A 19226-nucleotide genomic window follows, 5' to 3' on the forward strand; every position below is an offset into this window, starting at 1 on the left:
TGGGATTATAAATATGCCTAATACAATTTGTATTCAATATATCTTTAATAGCCAGACAAAAGGTCCGGTAAGAGTTAATAATTCGGTGCCAATGAAAGCTTTAAACACCCTTGGTGAAATAAACTTGAACTTAATTATCATTATAACATTAACTTCTATGGTTAGAATCCATTATGTTTGTTTGTCAGGAAAATTTCTAGCTCAAATTTTTTAACATGTAGAGAGAGGCTCACAGACATCACTATCATGGTGAAAAAAATGAGGCATCTAAAAATCAGATATCTAAACTATGCTTTTGAATGAATGTTTTATGCCAAAACATCTGTGCGTCTGGCAAATCAGTCACCCTGCTTTGATATCAGGACATAACTTGAACTGTTACTCTCATGTCACTCAACAGCAGCCCCTACCGGCCAATTAAAAAGAACATAAAAGGAGTTATAAAGGGAAACCAATTGAATATTGCTCACTGAAAGTGACTGACAAAAAAATTTATTCTCAGACCCAGGGACCAATGAGGAACTGGTGCTTATTTCCCTTTCTAAGATATTAGTTTCACTTAAAATCCAGTTTCTTCAATATGACCAGATATCTGAAAAGAATCACGATGATGTCTGATTTTTATTTGCAAAACCAGGTGACAGTTGTGTAAGTCCATTAAGATACTGTCCAAAAATAGAGCTCCATTCCAATAAACTATTATTTAATTTTCTATGAAATGCAACATAATTAAATTAATCTACGCTGCTTGCAAAGGGTTCTTGCCTTTTCCTTTACAAACAGAAAATCACTTATGCTAGGTTTTTATTTCAGGCACACACTAAAATTATGATTCTTGACAAAGGGAAAGAATAACTATCTGTCGATCAATCTGACACGCTATTGAAAGACTGGCACTAATAGCTGTGACAAGAATGAACCTGTTTGAAGCAAAGCTTTTTTTTTTTTTTTTAGAACTAGACCAGCCATCAAAAATATCATTTTTTCTAGCTGGGGCCTAAGCTATACTTGACTATAGCAAGAAAGAGCTGATAGCTGATTTAAGTGACTACTTTACCTTGATGGATTTTGAGTCTTTTAACATAATGCATTTAAGTGCTTTTTTTCTTTAGAAAAAATAGAAAATCGTGAACATCTAAAAGGACAATAATTTTATGCTCCATATTTTTCCAGACTAAAAAAAAATAACTTTCTACAGTCACTCAAAATGTGCTCCTTATTACAGATATTTGTTAACATGTGATAAAACAGGGAGAACAATGGATTCTGTGCACGAGTCCTGGTTCTGTCACTTCAGAGTAATGGGACCTAAAGTAACTCACTTAACCTCTTTAGCTTTCAGTTTTCTCACATATACAATGAGGGGGGTTTAACCCGATTATCTCCAAGGTCTCTTCCCATTCTAAATTCTATAACTGTACAGGGTTTTGTTTGTTTCTTTTGGCTTATGTGGCTTTAAAGCTATAAGTTCATCAGCAAAAATGTTTAAAACTTTGCCTTTTCTGGTGTGGGATAAATGAAAAAGGGACAATAATGGAGAAAAAAATATGCTTAAAAAGTCACCTTTTGTTCTAACTAAGAAATAGTTTAATAAATATTAAGGAATTCTCAGTTTATAGAGTTTTTTAATCAGAGAAAAGCCATTATCTAAAAGTTAAGATAAATTATGGAGTAAACCTTCAATTATGAACCACATTTTGAATACATACAATTTCCCATTATCTTTGGCTTATTTTGAAAAGTCAGTTAAATCAAGATTTACATGTAAAGCAGATATTATAAGTTATAAGCTCCTCCCTGTAACAGGTCAGTTGTAGAAGGGACTGAAAGATGATTATGAAATAATATTCCTTCTGACTCAAAATTAGATCTTCAAGTGTTAAGATAAGATACAGGACACCATCAAGTGTTTAAACCAAAGTTTAATTACCAAAATTGTTATAAGAATTCTTACAGTGAAAACTGAATTGAATAAAATTATACTAGAATAATTATATGCAATGTTATATATACACCAAATTCTGAATTAAAGCTTTCTCATCAGTGTTAAATAATCAATTTGAGTTTCTTGTATAATTTGACTAATAATTTGTAGTACTAATCTTCATTGAAAATGAGAAGCTTCAATTCACAAAAATTAGGTATCTAAGAGTATTAAGTACTTGTCAACACCTATTTTGTTCTTTCCTCAAATATGGCTGCATTTCAGTTGTGGTTAAAATGGATAGCCTTAGGAGATACTCTGTGTGTATGTGTGCGTATATAGATATAAATTTCTAGAAGATGTAAAGTGGGTTGGATTGAATAGAATAAAAAACACTATATAAATGCAAAAGCCTTATCATTAACTGATAAAAATCACATTGTTGCTTCTATAACTTCCAACAATCAATTTTTTCCTTAATATTTTGATAAATGTGGCTGTCAAGTGGGATGAGATCACAATTTTGTTTATTTTTAACTACTTGAACTTTCAGGATTCAGTTCATGAATATTGCCACTGTTAGTCCAGATACGATTTCAATTTTGTCTGATGTTGATGAAGTAATCATAAAGCAGTTTGCCTGTATAACCTTGTTCCCTCAAGAAGAAATAAAGGAAGGATGGAAAAGTTCTATGAGGAAGCATGGAAAAATACTGTATTTTAGCCAAACTACTCATAAAAGCACAGTAAAATATATTAGGAAATGGATGAATGTGACTTTTAGGAAAATGTTCTAACTCACTGCAAAAAAAGAAAAAAAAAAGAATTAAACAGAGCTTCCATACTTTTTTCTTCTACCATATAGAGACAGGGACATGCTTGAGTTACAGAAGGCCTGAGTTCCAAAACAAATGATTAATTGAACTGCTTTCTCATGAATTTCAGATCCCTTTAGCCAATCATAGAGGTGTTGCCAACAAAACTTGCATTTCAATGGTGTTCTTTCAACTTTCTTTTAAATGTACTGAATGTCATTAAGGATTTTACAGAGCATTAAACTGCATACTAGAAAGGAAATTATTTCAGGCAAGTACTGTATCTTTCAGACAAAGTGGAACTAAAAGTCCAAAGTATAATGAGAATTTAAGCCCAATAATCTGAATGAGAGAATAGTCAACTACGACAAAGACACTTGTGGCCTTTTATGTATGTATGCATGCATGCATGTACGTATGGATGGATGTGTGTATAGACAGATATGATGCAGATGTGTATATGTATATATGTTTGTGTATACACGCATACATACACATATATACACATATGTATGTATATTTCAGATTTTAAATAGATTGATATGATACAATGAAAAAGGAAAACTGAGTCATACAAATTAAAAAATACAGATTTTTTAAAATTCCATTTTGCTTTTCCTCCTACTGAAAATAGTGCCTCCCTCCATCACAAATCAAAAACCAAAAGAACAAACCTGAATACCATAAACAGCAAAACAAGGATACTGTTCTGAATTCTGTTAAATCAACAACAATATAAGTGACTCACAATTATTGGCATACTTAATTACAGAATCTACGTGTATTCTCCAAGGTGAAGTTGGTAGATGTTCCCCTTGCTTGACAATAAAGAAAGTGAGGCACTGGGAAGTTAAGTGATCCAACAAAATTCACAAAAGTGATGAATGGCTGCATCCTGACTACAACTCAAGCTTTCAGATTTCTTGCTTCATCCTTTATTATTTTTCCATTGGGTTTTCAAGCAAAGGATGGATGAGAATTTGCATGGAAGATAGGTTGTAAAAGGGATCCTTTTTCAGGAATGGGTTGAACAAAATGTCCTCTGAAATCTCTTCCAACTCTAAAGTTCTGTGATTCTATACTTTCATCATGCAGCTTCCATGATTAAAGAAGCAAGATATAACATTGTCAGAATTGTCTGATGCATAAACCTTCTTCCCAAAAGTCCATTTCTTAAAATCACCATGGCAATAAAAAATTACATTAGTCTCCAAATCCCAAAACTTATAAAAGCTTCTTAGTTCCTCTTTGTGACTAACGATGCAAAACAGTGAGAGACAATTGTACTACTGTGTTTATTGTGTTTTCTTGCTTATTAACTCTATTAAAAGGCAAAAAATGCAATTAGGATTTCAAAAATACTAGAAATAGAATAAACTCAGTAGTTGTTGAACTTGGAAGATCAAATTAACCTTCACAGAATGGCAAACTAGATAAAATGGATAGATAAATCCCACAAAACCCTTCAATTATATCTCAAAATTAAATAGACAAAAAATAGTTACACAGTACAGAAATAAACACTAGAACTACAAAAATAAAAAGTAGAAAGTATGCTAGTTAATAAATGGATGCAATTTAAACAATTTACGTATTATTCACTAAAGAATTGTATTTAAAAGGAAAAAACTTGACCAAGCCTATCATCTAAATGTTAAATTAATATACTTTTTAAAAAAGTGAAGAGTGGATTTTGGTTAACTATCCAATCCCATATACAATAGCAACATCCACAGGAGGCAGTTAGTCTTGAGGGCACTATGATTACCAATGGTAGTATATCAGAGAAATAATTTTATGACATTTCACTAGTAGATTTTGGTACAAGGAAGTTTCTCTATCTTGGACTTCATCCAAGGGCAAGAAAAGTAGTTCTAGAAAGTATCAAAAGGACTTTGTTACAACATGATCTCTTAAAATGGACTAGGAAAGTGGTTTTATGGCAAAAGTCTAGAATATTTAGGTAGGTGTTGTGAAATAAAAGTAGATATGAAAAGCAGAAAAAAAAAAAAAAGAATGAATTTAACCAGCGTGTGATGTATGAGGCTAAGGAATCAAACTGTTGAACTGTTAATTATTTTAGGAAGTCTTTTGTTACGAGTGAAATACTAAGAGACTAGAAAACAACGAATCCAGTCTGAATGTTAAAAAGAAAGAGCGAAGAGGCTGAAAATTATAGACCTGTAAGTCTAACAACTATATTAGGAAATAAATTTGAGATGATACTTATGGATGAGCTTAATGATACATTTGGAAAAGTACACTTTAATAGGTGTGAGTCAGAATGGATTTACCAAAGGCAATCATGTCAGACAAATTTCATTCGTTTTTGGGTGAGAGAATAATTGGTCTATATAAAGGAAAACCAATAAGACACTGTCAGGATTTTCTGAGATTTTTGGACAGAGTTTTGCAGAATGAATTACTGTACCAACTTTTGTGACACAGGTCAGGCATCAATTAAATAAAATAGTATGAAAGTAACTGGGTTAAAAACAGAGGGCCTGGGAATTTTAAAGAAACTGGGTTATAAACTGAGTCCCTTAAGTGGGACACTAATATTTATTATTAACGATTAAGACAATCTGTAAGATTAGCAAATTTGCATATGGCATTAAATGAGGGGGTGTGGTTAACATACAAAAGGATATAGCTGTTTTACAGGGTAACTGTAACAGATTAGACAAATGGGCTCGGAGGTAGAATAAGAAATTTAATGTGTCTAAGTGTAAAGTGATGCACTTGGGTAGAATTAAGAAACCAGCTAAGTATAGTTTAAATGGTACTGAATTAGTTATTAAAGGAAAGAAAAAGGATTTGGGGGTTTTGATAAGAGTAAAGCATTCTCATTCTTATTGTAATGACAAGGAAAGCCAAAAAAAAAATGACATAAAATGATGGCTACTATCATGTAGCATAAAAAATAAAGAATTCTGCTGCCACTTTAAATAAAACTACTAAGATGCCAATTCATTAAGATTTGGAAGTGTGTAGTTATAGGTTACTCTATACATGTAATAATTTAATGAAAAATGTTACTCAAAATTGATGAGAGCAGTTCTCATGTAGGAATAAGAAAGACAGCTGATATTAATATCGCACATTAAAATTTACAAAGTGCTTTACAAACAGTGTCTCATTTGAGCATCATAACATCCTGTTGTGCGCAGTACTGCTACTACTGACTTTCTACAGATAAATAACGTACAATATGTGTTAGAACCTATTCTAACCTCTTGGCAAATTCTTACAGAATATCCAAATATATAAGTACTGAACAAAAAAGCTGCGAGCAAATATCTATTTACTGCACTCTGTCTCATGCTTTAGACTGAGTCTGGAGTATCTCTCAGGAGAGTTAAAAATCGGATCATAAGCAAACTTCATGGCTCCATTTTACTTTGTATTGCCATTAAGTCATGTAAGAGGCCCCTGCGTAGAGGAATGTACCCCTTTTGCTCTGGGAAGGTTTCTTAAGAGTTCAGCTTAAACCATGAGAGTAGATCCCTATCTCAAAGAGAGCAGGTCCAACCAAGAAGCCAGCCACTGAGAGAGTTAGGCGCTCTCCCTGCTATGCCTCTTCAAATAATTATAGTGTTTAAAGATCCCAAGAAGTAGATCTGGAAATGAAGATAAGAAACATCTTCCCTGACCATTCACTGCCATAGAACCACTGAAGAATAAGGAAAATATTTTGATCTGATTCACATTTGGAGATTTAGACTATCCTAGTCTTCATCTCCACTATGTCCTGAACTGAACATAAAGAGTTCTCTTCCAGTAAATCTCACTTGAATATAAACAATTTGCGTGTGGGTTCACTCTTTCCTTTCCTAGTGCAGATGTTGTGTTAATCCAAAATCACTTATTTGGAGAGGCATTTGATGGTTCTCATTTTAAGAAAAAAGAATCACACATACTAAAAACAAGTAGCAGTAATTCATCATATTTGTGTAACTAGCAGTTGGGACAGCCTGGATTTGAACTCAGATCTTTCTGACTGTGAATTTAGCACATTATTCACTACAAAAACAAAACATGAAACTTAATTATTTGAAACAGATTTCAGAAAGATGAAAATCCTAATGATGATATAGTCAAAACCTGAAGGAATCAGGAATACTTCCTCTATCATTCAGGACCCAAAGAATTCCAACAATATTATTTTACAAGATCAGTCTGAGAATATCTGGATAGAAATTTTCAGAATTCCTCAAAATGCCTATGAAGATTTTAATAGGATGATTATTTATGAACAAATAATATGATAATGTTATCATTAATAATAATTCTATCAATTGATGTAAAGGAAAAACTGCTGGTGTCATCTGAATGTCCTACCAAGAACAATGGGTTTAGCAGCAGCTACCAGCATAATCCCAATATACTATACTTGGACTTCTTCCTTGACCTTCCCTTTCTCTGTTTTGATAGGTAATACGCACATCTTTTTCATTTGACTACTATATCATACCATAACTTTTACAAATAAGAAAACTTGCCTGTATATTAACCCCAAGTGGAGGTCAGCTGGTCTCTTCCATGTAAAAAAAAAAAAGAAAAGAATTCAACAGTGATGCAATGAGTAAGAAAAAAGTAAAGCTGATTCAAGGAAACAATATGAGCACGATGTTTTCAAAACTGAGGTAATCAAGTTAAGATAAAGTTTGGAATGAAGGGTATTTCATTTCAGTGAAGGGATAATTACAAAGCCATGATGAAAAAATTTAATTTGATTAACAAATTCTATGGGGATTTTATGAGGCTTTCCGTAGAATGGAAAATCAGAATATCCTAGAGATTAAGGGAACTCAAATAGTCATCTATTCCATTTTCTCATCTTCTGATAGGGCTGCACAGAAAATCAAGGCTTACAACATACTTCTAACTTCTTGAAGGAAAAAAAATTAAATGTGAAATAGCTTTAAATTAAAAAAAAATTCTTATTTGTCAAAAATGGAGAAAAGAAAGCTCAAATGAATGAAAAGACTTCACAAATAACGTATTTCTCTTCTAAAAATAAAAAAAACCTAGCAAAACAAAAAAAAAGGAATTTTGTTTTTTAAAACACCCACACATATTTCTAATGCACGTAACACTCATAATCACCAAAATACAAAAATCACCAGAATTATTTTTTTCCCCATTTACTTGCCTTTCAAACATTTGAAATGCATGCCTAGTCAAGTCAGAACTAGAGCAGTTTTTTGTTGTTGTTGCTCCTGTCCTAGGATAGCTATAAACTCCATCTTTCTGCTAAGAATCAGAACCTTTTATCAAATAACTGCGTAACATGATTCACTGGATTTCAGCTCACAAAATTCCCAGCACATTAATATTGTAGATAGGAGAGAATGTGGCTAAGAGAATCCTTCAGGACTGGACATAAAACATTTCTAAGATTTTATATCACCACATGAAATTTTACAATACCACCTATCATGAAATTTATAAACCAGGAGGGTTGACACCACTAAAAAAAAATATGTGTGTGTACATATAAATAAAAAATAGCAACAATACGATTAAAATATATTGATGTATGCAATTGAGGAGATTGCTTTTACACTTCTTCAAATACAATGGGGGAGGGGGAGTATGGAGTAAAAATTACAGAATCATGGCATGAAGTTATTTTAAATACCTTTTTTTAAAGATCTACGTAAGTGAACCAAGTTTATCAAAGTTTAAAAAAAGGGTTATCGACACAGGTATTCTTGTACTGCTGAGGGAAATGGGAAACAAAAGCTCCATCGTGCACTCTGGAGTAGGCTGCATGGAGGTTTCCTTTGTGAATACACTGAGGAATATTGCTGTGACATATCTGGAAAGAATGTTTTAAACAAAATGTTACAGAGAAGCTACAAAGAAACTGGGATAAAATTTGTTTTTATACAACACCTTTCATCCCAAAGATATCCCAAAGCACTTAGCCAAGTAACGAATTCTATATTGCCAGTACAATGAATCTGTAGGCAAAAAGCAGGTGCCCTTAGTGTGCATAGTAACAGCACGCACACATTCTTGGTATCTAGAATGAGCTTTCTTTTTTCTTTCTGTATTCCTTTCTTCTTCCTCTTCTTCTTTCTTTCTTTTTTATTTTTTGTAAAAGAAGGATTTTAGTTAGGCTATCCTTACCTTTAGAGAAAGAAATCCATTTTAAATTTCCATCTTGACCACTGATGGAAGAATCAGTCAATCTTAATATTATTCCTAGAAATGCGTGATGAGCCACAATACTGTGAAATTGGTCCCTTCCTGATACAGAATAACCTCCTCAGTTCAGCTTGTTTGACTGAGACACCTCTAGCAGGACTTGTTCTTCCAGGGAGTTCCATTCATATTAATGAAAATCCCAGAGGGATTGATGGCCAGCAGGTATTTCAATGTAACTTTATCTATGTTTATCCAATAAATTTGATAAACTATCTAGTTCAGAGGTGGGGAACCTGCAGCCTTGAGGCCACATGTGGCCTTCTAGGTCCTTGAGTGTGGCCTTCTGATTGAGTCCAAATTTTAAAGAACAAGTCCTTTTATTAGGGGGATTTGTTCTGTGAAGTTAGGATTCAGTCAAAGGGCCACACTTGAGGACCTAGAGGGCCACATGTGTTGCTGAGATCACAAGTTCCTCAACCCTGATCTAGTTCAAAAGCTTTCGATAATAAGGCTTGCCAATGCAGGAAATAGAAACTGTTGCAGAAATAACCAAATTATACAGGTATAAGTACATAAAAATGCTAACAGGACACAACAGAAGAAAAACAGGTATGCTAATAGGCACATAATACTTTATACATTAGTTCTATTTTAACTACATTTACCCTTCAATTTCTATCTCCATTCAAACAAGATATTTGCAAAAAAAAATTTAAAAAAGAATATGCAACAGTTTCTTCAATTTTTTCTCTTCTACACTGCATGACTTCCATTTACCTAAGTATAATGTTCCTTAATAGGAAAAAAAATTGTAAGAGAGACACAGAATCGGTATTCAGAAAACATTTTTCTGAACTAAAAGATGCAACAAAAGGTGACATTGTTTATGCTGGTTGATTGATCACCTGGGCTGGAACTATTAAAATGATTGGGCCATAACAAACACTCTCTGTAGGAGGGTATCAGAGGAAGCTAGGACACCTCCTACTGTCTAACTTCTAGTTCTGTCAGGTAAGTATTGCAAAACAAATTTGATACATGAGTGAAATAAGTATTAGAGAGCTATAAGAAAGACAAATATGAAGACTACAGAGACTCTCGGAAAGACAAGGACTAAGGCAAAGCAAATAGTCAAGGAAGGAAAAGACACAATGTAAACAAAACAAGCAACAACCTAAAACATGAAGACAGGAAGGTCAGAGAATCACAAAGAACAAGAATGAGGACTACTCGCCATCTTCCTTCCCCATCTCTCTGAAGAGAAGATGAGTCTGCAGGTTTGGAACAATGCATACAATACCAGATTTTTCTGATATGTTAACTGCTGGATTTTTAGTTTAGGCTTCCTTTATTTAAAAAAAAAAATCTTTGAATAAGAAGTAGTTCTTTGGATCAAGGAGGGAGGTAGGGAGGAGGAGGGATTCAGGAAAAAATCTGGGTAATGTACAAATAAAATATATCAATAAAAATCTATTTTAAAAATAAGAATTTTGAAGGTCAGATATAGGAATTAGTGGCATTCCATGTTTTTTGTTTCTCTTTATCATTCATGAGCCTCCACAGCTATATAGTTTCTTCTGGGGATAAACATGTATAATGAAGGCAAATTTAAAATGCAGGAAAAACTTCAAGTCACAACAACTTTAAAATATATGTTAGAAAATTTAGTATTAAGTCAGACAGTACATTTTATATAACTGTGATGGCTCAAGTTCACTTGTATTTTATATTCATACTACTATTTAACCTCAGTGTTATAAAATGATTATTCTATGGTATTTTCTCCCCATCAAATGTGATTAGAAGATCTGCTTTCATAGTAGAAAGGAATAAAACTGATCAAAAGCATTTCCTCTTTCCTTCTAAAGTCTTCAAGCAGACAGTATCATGGATATCATCAGAACAAATAACAGGCATACAAAAAAGGGCACCCTTCAAGTGGCAATTATTTAAATATCTATTTTCCATATGTTATTGAACAAGCCCTTCAAAAATAGCTCTAGTGCCTTACCAGCATGTAAGTAAGCCAGGTCAGGGTTTTCAATATCAGGATGCTGTTCTTTCAAGTGGTTACGGAATTCCACAGGAATATTTGTTCCATAGTCACATTTGGGGCAGTTGTACATCTTGACTCCTTCATGTTTACCAGTATGTAAAATGTGCTTGCGAATATTTTCTGCACAATTTGATCTAAATAAAAAATAAAGACAAAAACAAAACAATAATAATATATTTAGACTTTATCTTTTAAATTTATATATTTCAATTTAATTAACTTACAATTATTTTTATTATATTATAATTATCATTAATTAATTATAACATAATATAAATTATAAATTAATTAGTAATTAATTTAATTTTAATTTAGAATTTTAAAGATATATCAAAATTTGTCTTTTACACAACTAAGGAGAACTTCATTCACCTGCTTGTACTTAGACTTACAGTTCCCTACTTCATTGGTTGTAGGATCTCATGAAAGGGAGCATTCCCAACCTCTGCCTCATCATCCTGTACAGCTCTTGTGTATATTCTACAAAGTAACCTGCAAAAAGGAGCTTCCAGTTGGGAAGGAGGCCTACGTAAGATACTAAGATCAAAGCAGATTCTTTACTTTCTGGGGTGTGGGAGGGGGGGAGCAGGGGACAGGGATTGCCAGGCTAGGAAAACTTCTTCTTGGATAAGCGTTTTAAATACATAGTATTATAAAAGAAACCAACTCTACTGAAATATATTTATTAATATTAAAAAAAAAAAAGTTCCCGTTCTCCAAGTTAAAAACTCATGTTCTCAATCTTTTTATATTTCATTGGATACTTAGAAGAGGAAAGCATAGAATCTCAGGTACTAATTAAGAAAACTTTAATAAACTGAATCTGGTACAACTTGGAGAACACTGAAAATGTTGCCTTACTTCTGAAAAAAATTACTTTCTAGGTGGAGAAATGCATGTTTACTGAATTTAAAATAATTATTTAGAAACAGCAACAAAACCTGAAAAAATTCTGAAAGCCTGGAATTGGGGAGAACTTCATTGTAACTGGGATGCTCTTGAATTCAATAGTCCTTCTCATCTTGAACATTTATATTAAAAAAGCAGTTCAAAGACCTAGATTGTTTTTCATGGTAGTTTCAAATAAATGTTTTTGTGTGATTGTTTTCAGACAAGAAAGCAATTTCTCTGTGAAAAGGAGATGTATTTATTGACAATGGCTGGTAATAATAATAAATATACAAACCTATATGTTTATGCATCCATGTAATTAATATATCAATAAAAGAAAATAAAGATTGTACAACTACCGGGTATTCACAGCAAACATGAATTAAGAGAAGAGTGGTAGAAAGATAGGTATAGTAACATATTGTTTGATGGAGTTGTGAAATGGTTATTTTGAACCAAAGACTCTATTATTGAGTTTACCACAAGGAAGTCATTGGTTAGAAAAAAATCCCCCATATACTCCAAAATATTTATAGCAGCACTTTTTGTGATAACTAAGAATGAAAAACAAAGTAGATGTCCATAAATTGGGGAAAGACTATACAAATTATGAAAATACAAATACAGTGGAATATTATTGTTAGAAGAAATAATGTGTGATGAATACACAGACGCATGGAAAGATTTACATGAACTGATGCAGAATGAAGTAAACAGAGCCAAATAAACATTAAACACAATAAGTACAACAATGTAAGTGGAAAGATCAACTACCCCACCAAATAAAAGATAAATGCAACAAAATTATAAACATCAAGTGAGACTCAAATGAAGAGATATGAGAAGACACCCCAACCTATTCCTTTGTAGAGGGGTATGAGGTCCAAAAGTTACACATTGCACAGGTTTGCAGACTTTTTCAACATATTGATCAGTTGTGCATTTAGTTTCCCTTCTAAAAAAACACTATAATATAGGATAGCTCACTACTAGAGGAAAGAAGGCTGCATAGGATACTATACAAGTGTAACGGAAAATCCCAACAAAAATGTATACTTTTTAAAATTAAGATCAATTTTTAGATCAATTTCATGGTTCCTGAAAACCAAAAATTCTATTTATTACTGACTCGATTCAGTGGACAGTCCCAAATAATTCTGTTAACTGAAGCCTTCCACTTTATTTTCACAATGTAGATACCACATTAGAGTCACCCCTAAATTCACCATTGTTTACTGACATTGGGGAGTAAAAACAAAAAGCTAGTACTGTACTTAATTAGTACTGTTTATTAGAACTGTCAATTTTGTTGTACTACCCATATTATTTCCTTGTACAAAATGCTAGGTATTAAAAGGCACCAGAGCCAATCACCTGTCAAATGAAGAAAATAAAATTACTAAAATATACATGTTTCAAGGTATGGTACATACTTAAATTTGGGGAAGAAATAGCAATGTGTCTTATTATTGAGTGCATGAAGAAACAGATGACTTTGGAAACAGAATAATATCTTATTTTCAAGAAGGGCGTACCCTTGACAAAAATAAGCTGATATCTCCGAGAACCTAAATAGAATATAGACTCTACAATAAAACAGTCAAGACCAGGTTGCTAAAGCAAGTAAGTGGGAGGCCTAAAAAGGTGTTTTATTATTGTTTATAAAAAAATACAGAAGAAAGGGAGGAATAAGAACTTGGTGACTTGATAAATTAGAGAACATACTGAGAATCACTTATTGACATTTGTGCAGAAAAAGCAAAACAAGTGTTTGCTATTCTGTAGATTCTTATATTGCTCCATCTACTTTATTGTAATAAGCAGAGTCTATATTCATCTTATAAGATGCCCCTGTATAGAAAAGTAATGGCTAATGCTGAAGGAGGATACAAGCCACAATGGACATCAGAATCTCCTCTACTAAGCCTACCTGTATGCTATATAAAATTTCTAGCAGACCTGAGATGCCAGATAATGGGGAAAGAGAAAGCCAAAGGGATAACTTTTTCCTCCCTAAGTCATTAAAATGTTGCAGGCAACATTTCAGAGTTATCACTATTAATTATAAGTCCTCTGATCACAGAATGACTAGATGGGACCTACCATGAAGTTCAGTGAGCCAGTCAGAATATTGTGTGATCATAGAGACAATCTCTGAAAGTCATTTAGTAAAAGTTTCTTCATTTTACAAATAAGGAAACTGAGTCCCAGTGAAGTTTAGTGACTTGCCCAGGCACATGGGTAGTCAAAGAAAGGATGCAAACCATCACTCTTCTCTTTTCTACCAGCTATTCTCAGTCTACTAGAAGGCCAGAGAAACAATTTTAGCATAATGACCTTTAAGTTTTAGTATTTCATAAAGTAAGGAGAAATGTTTTAAGCTTGGTAATAAGCATCATTTCCAAAAACAATGTTTTATCTATGTATTGCCAGGAAATAACAGAAGTTATCAAATTTTTACTATATATGTCACTGCTTAAAGGCATAGGAAGATCTGAGTTCAAATATGAACTCAGCTATTTGCTAGCTGTGTGATCCTGGCCAAGTTACGTAACTTTTTTGTTATCCCAAGTTTTCTCAACTGGAAAAACAAGGGCTTATTGTGAGGAATGAGATAATATATATATACATATATATAGTATATGCCAGATTGAGTGCTTAGACTTGTTATCTCGTATATGCTGGTGATGATGATGATGATATCAATTAGAGTTTGAGGGAGGGGTAGCATGATACAGCAAGAGCTCTGTATGTGAAGTAAGAGGGTCTGAGTTTAAATCTTAGTTCTACTATCTACTTTTATTATCTCTGGGTCTGAATTATGATCCCATGGCCCAATGAAAGGTTAAAAAGGGATAAAGTAAGCAGTAAATTTACAAGAGGAAGTGGACAAACCTATGAAGTACACGCAGTTGCAAACCAAGGAGCACTGTCTATGTTTCAGAATTGAAGGACGGGTAGAATTTCATTGGGCAAAGACAATTAAGCTTTACGTATGAAGTACATTCCAATTCTAAATGTGTGGGCAAAGGAAAGAATTTTAGTGTGGCTGGGGGCCAGAACAGGAAGACATGACAAATGTATATTATAATTATAGGTATTTGTGTCTTAATTCACTAATTAGATTATAAATTTAATTGAGCCAGGGACTATATCTTATCTAAACCTTTCAGCTTCTTCAGGACAAGGCAAAGTACTCTGTACCTACCACGTACTTAAAAATGTTCACTGAATAAAGGAAAGTATGAGGCTGACATGAAAGGGTAGGGTCAGAGTATGAAATGCCTTAAATATCAAACTAATATATTTAGATTTTTTTTCAAAAAGAAGTGGATTTGACTGGGACAAACATGATCAGAGTTGTGCAGTATGATAACTAATATGGCATCAGTATATAGATTAGAATGATGGAGAGAATAGAAGGGGAAAGAATGATTAAAACAACTGCAGTAGTGAGAGCAAGAGATAATAGATGATGGCTGAATGAAAGAAGATGACAAATGGAAAAGATACTGTAGAAGAAGTGAAAGAATCAATATGATGACTATTCCATTGAATACAATAATGCTATCAGGTCAAATTTAGGAATGCAAGACTCTTTGCCCCATACTAAATGCCCTCGAGATAAATACTATGTTTTAAGACTGTATTTGCTTCATTTTGCTTCTCCCTTGCTTGGACGCTAACAACTCTCTGCTTTTATTATTGTCTCCAGCAGTCTTCTCAATGACTTTTAAAAGGATTTGGGTTGTGAAAAGTTTATTAGAATTTTAGTAAAAAAGATGCCCTCAGACTGTTATCACTAAAAAGTGTATGGAATTTGCACATCTACTTATATTATTCAGAGGTCTTTCTTTTCTTCCTTCTTTTTTTATCATCCTTCTCTCACTCATTCATTCATATTAACTATTTGTTTGATTTGGTCCCTGTTTTTCAGGTATATTTTGATTACATGTGGCTCTCTGATAAAACTTTTATTGTAAATAAACCAAACTTTTTTGGAGCAACCAGAGCCATAACTAGGAATTTTTGTGTCCAGGGTAATTTTTATGTCCCTGTCCATCATCCTGGTAGTTTCTTATTTTAATTAATTACTCTTGCTAATTAGCTGTTATGTTTGTCTTTGTTTTTTCTGTACTGGTAGATAATAGTGAATGCTCGAAGTATTCTGTGAACATGACACTGCAGAGTAGGCCCAGTTTTACCTTTTCCTAGTCAGAGCTCAGGGAAGGATGTTAGCATGTTATTATAGAGAGGGTGGTAAAGAAGGAATTTCTCAGAGTGCAAAATAAGATTCATTTGGCATAAAGGGTCAAGAAAACTATGGAATAAAACTGAGAAGATCAGCATGACAGAGTCTGGGAAGGATATACAATATAGTTGTTTTAACTGTCCCATTCAGGTCCACGTAAATCCATATCTTTTTGAGGACATATAATTTCCCCTAAAAGATAGTTACAAACAAATAGATTATTTCAGTTTTTATACTTCACTTTTCATCATTTCCATTACTGGTGATCTTATTTAACTGCCATATACATAGCAGGTGCTCAATAAATGCCTCCTGAATTATTCTGTTAAAATAATGAATTCTCAATTCTCAACTTCTCAGAATTGGTTTCCTCATTCTAATTTGAAAATATTAACCTCTTTGACAAGAACTTTTAGAATAAATCTATACTATGTATTTTTTAAGTCAAAAACAAACCAGTGTTGTACTTAGCTTTAATTTTTTCTATGGGAAAACTGGGTTCTTAAATTGGTGTACATGAACTTGTAAAAAGGCTATTTTGATAACTATATTCCAATAAAATTGTTTCCTTTGTAGTCCTATGTATTTTATTTTATGCATTTAAAAACATAAAGGTCCATAGTCTTCACAAGACTGCCAAAGGGGTTCATGACAACAAAAAAGCTTAGGTGTCCCTTGGTTACAGCCGAATTTCTCCCTCTCCAAACTCTAGTCCCAGCAGATACACTCTGCAATTCCTCAGTCTTCCCACTAGATGGGGATCATTTGAAGATGAAATGCTCGATTTGCAGCCAACCAACAGGATCATAGATAACAACCAGCATTTATGTCGGGCTTTAAAGATTGCAAAGAGAGTCGTCTTGTCTAACTCTTCCATTTCGCTAGGGCCTAAAAGGGTTAAATGACTTACCTAAAATCACATAGGTAGCAAAGGGCAGAGGTGGAATTTGAATCCAGGCCCTCTAACTTCAAATCTATCACATACCATATCATATTGCCTTTCTCAGAATATTAGAGATGTTAGAAAATTATTAACTAGTGGATTAAAGCAAGAGAAGTAGGTATTAATGGCTTCATATAAAATTAAGATGACTTCCTCCTCCAACACACACTTTCCAAATTAAGTAATTTGGAAAAGAGTACTTACAGAAAGGAACATAAGGGGGAGAGACAGACTTTAGTGACGTCACATAATTCTCTATCTGTTTTCGCATCTATAAAATGAGGGCATTAGATCCAATGACTTCTATGGTCCATTCTAATTCTAAAATTACCTAATTTTAATAATTACAAATATAAGTAACAAACAGCAAGAATTACAAATAGTTATTTTAGGGGCAACTAGGTGGCCAGTGGACAGAGAGCTGGGCCCGGATATAAGAAGACTCATCTTCCTGAGTTCAAATCTTATCTTAGACACTTACCGGCTAAGTAACCCTAGGCAAGTCACTTAATGCTGTCTGCCTTAGTTCCTCACCTATAAAATGACCTGGAGAAGAAAATGGCAAATCACTCCAGTCTCTGTGCCAAGAAAATGCCAAATGGAGTCACAAACAACTGAACACAACTGAAACATGACAACAACATGGTTGTTATGTTTTTTAGAGGTGATCAAGTAGATAGAGTCTGTATATATCTAAGTGTCCTTAGAATCAGAAAGATCTGGGTTCAAGTACTTGCAAATTCTGAAATTTGATATAAATTTTATTATCACATTTTGCCTTTGACACACAGTCTTTGTGAATATGGGCAATTCACCTTAAACTAGCAAATCTCTAAAAATAAGCTACAGAGTACTCGCTGATGTAACTTGGTAGAGGGAGATTCTCGAGCAGGAACTTCCTTCCACAATGAAATTAAAGTCTGAACCACTTTTCTGTCCCTTCATCTAAAAGGTGGTGACTAGACTATTTTCTAACTATACTAATTGGCTACATACAAGGATGTAACTTGAAGCCACTCTGCTGTACTACTGATTCCATATACTTTTACAAAATACTTGCTTAGTTCATAATTGCCACCCATGTCTTGAAAGAGCAATATAATAAGGATTTTTTAATCCAGCATATGATACTTTAAGATACAGACTTTAGGAATGCACTAAATATGGACAGGAGATACTGACACTTGTAATCAGTCTGCACTCAAAGCCTTTTCCTTTCCTCTTCAACAGCTGAATGGAATACAAAACTGAGTTCCCAGGTTAAATAATATTTCACCTCTTGACTGGCTTCCACTTTTGAATAAGTCAAAGTTACTCCCTAATTTCAATTTCCTGAAGAATCATCCCTAAATAGCTTTATGGATCTGCTAATTTTATTTTTTTACAATGTAGCCCTCTGTTGTCAAAGTGAATTGAGGTTTCATGGTAGCTTTTATCTTGCCTACTACTTGTGTATGAATTTTAAAAAAGTTGCAATATAAAGATTTTGTATGAGGAAAAATTTAAAAGTGATTATTCATATTACAAGAGCATTCCTTTAATGATAGCTCCAGAGTGTTTAAGTATTTGTGCAGAGATCATTAACTGCTTCATTGAAAGGCTGGGAGAAGAGAAACTTAAAAGATAAAGTGTTAGGAGCCACTGCTAATTAAAGGTTAATTAGAAGTGAAGATAAAACATCTCTCAAATTATAATCCAAATTAATGGGAAAATAAGACTTGATTTATAAAAGCTGGATGCAAATGCAATTTTTCAAGGATAAGACTATTTGGATACGTAAGTAAAGCAAGAGCTGCCCTATTTCTTCATATCTACTGCACAACCTAGCACAATGCCTCAGCTGAGAAGATATTCTCCGATTTATGTACAACATGTTGGCTCCAGTCATGGCACTATTTACTCCTGCTCTACTAAATTCCATCCTATTAATTTTGGTCCATTTCTTCAAGCATAAATATTCCTTTCAATTCTAAGTATATTCTAATACGCTAACCATTCCATTCAATTTACCATTAACAGAAAGTTTAATCAGTATAATCTATTAAAATATTCAAGAAAATTGTGAAAAGATCAAAGAAAGCTGAAAATATTGGATGAGCCTTACAAACTATGATTCTACCATATTATAAACAAGCAATGCCGTCATTTGAACTTAAAAAAAAAAAACCTGATGAAATGCAAAAGTACTT

The 19226-nt window shown here is 33.2% G+C and overlaps 1 protein-coding gene across 5 annotated transcripts in view; it reads right to left on the reverse strand.

Annotated features, from left to right (window-relative positions):
* The window catches only part of ZNF407 (zinc finger protein 407), a 609391-nt gene that overhangs the window by 162400 nt on the left and 427765 nt on the right, over positions 1-19226 (reverse strand). For 3 of the 5 annotated variants that reach the window (XM_072604085.1, XM_072604087.1, XM_072604089.1), the window contains exon 8: positions 10907-11085. In XM_072604085.1, coding sequence (XP_072460186.1) covers positions 10907-11085 — 179 coding nt within the window. Of the gene's footprint in view, positions 7277-7371; positions 8564-10906; positions 11086-19226 lie in introns of those variants that run through there. The other 2 variants (XM_072604090.1, XM_072604088.1) reach the window with 2 other exon arrangements.

This window comes from Notamacropus eugenii, chromosome 4, assembly GCF_028372415.1.
Source record: "Notamacropus eugenii isolate mMacEug1 chromosome 4, mMacEug1.pri_v2, whole genome shotgun sequence".
NCBI lineage: Eukaryota > Metazoa > Chordata > Mammalia > Diprotodontia > Macropodidae > Notamacropus > Notamacropus eugenii.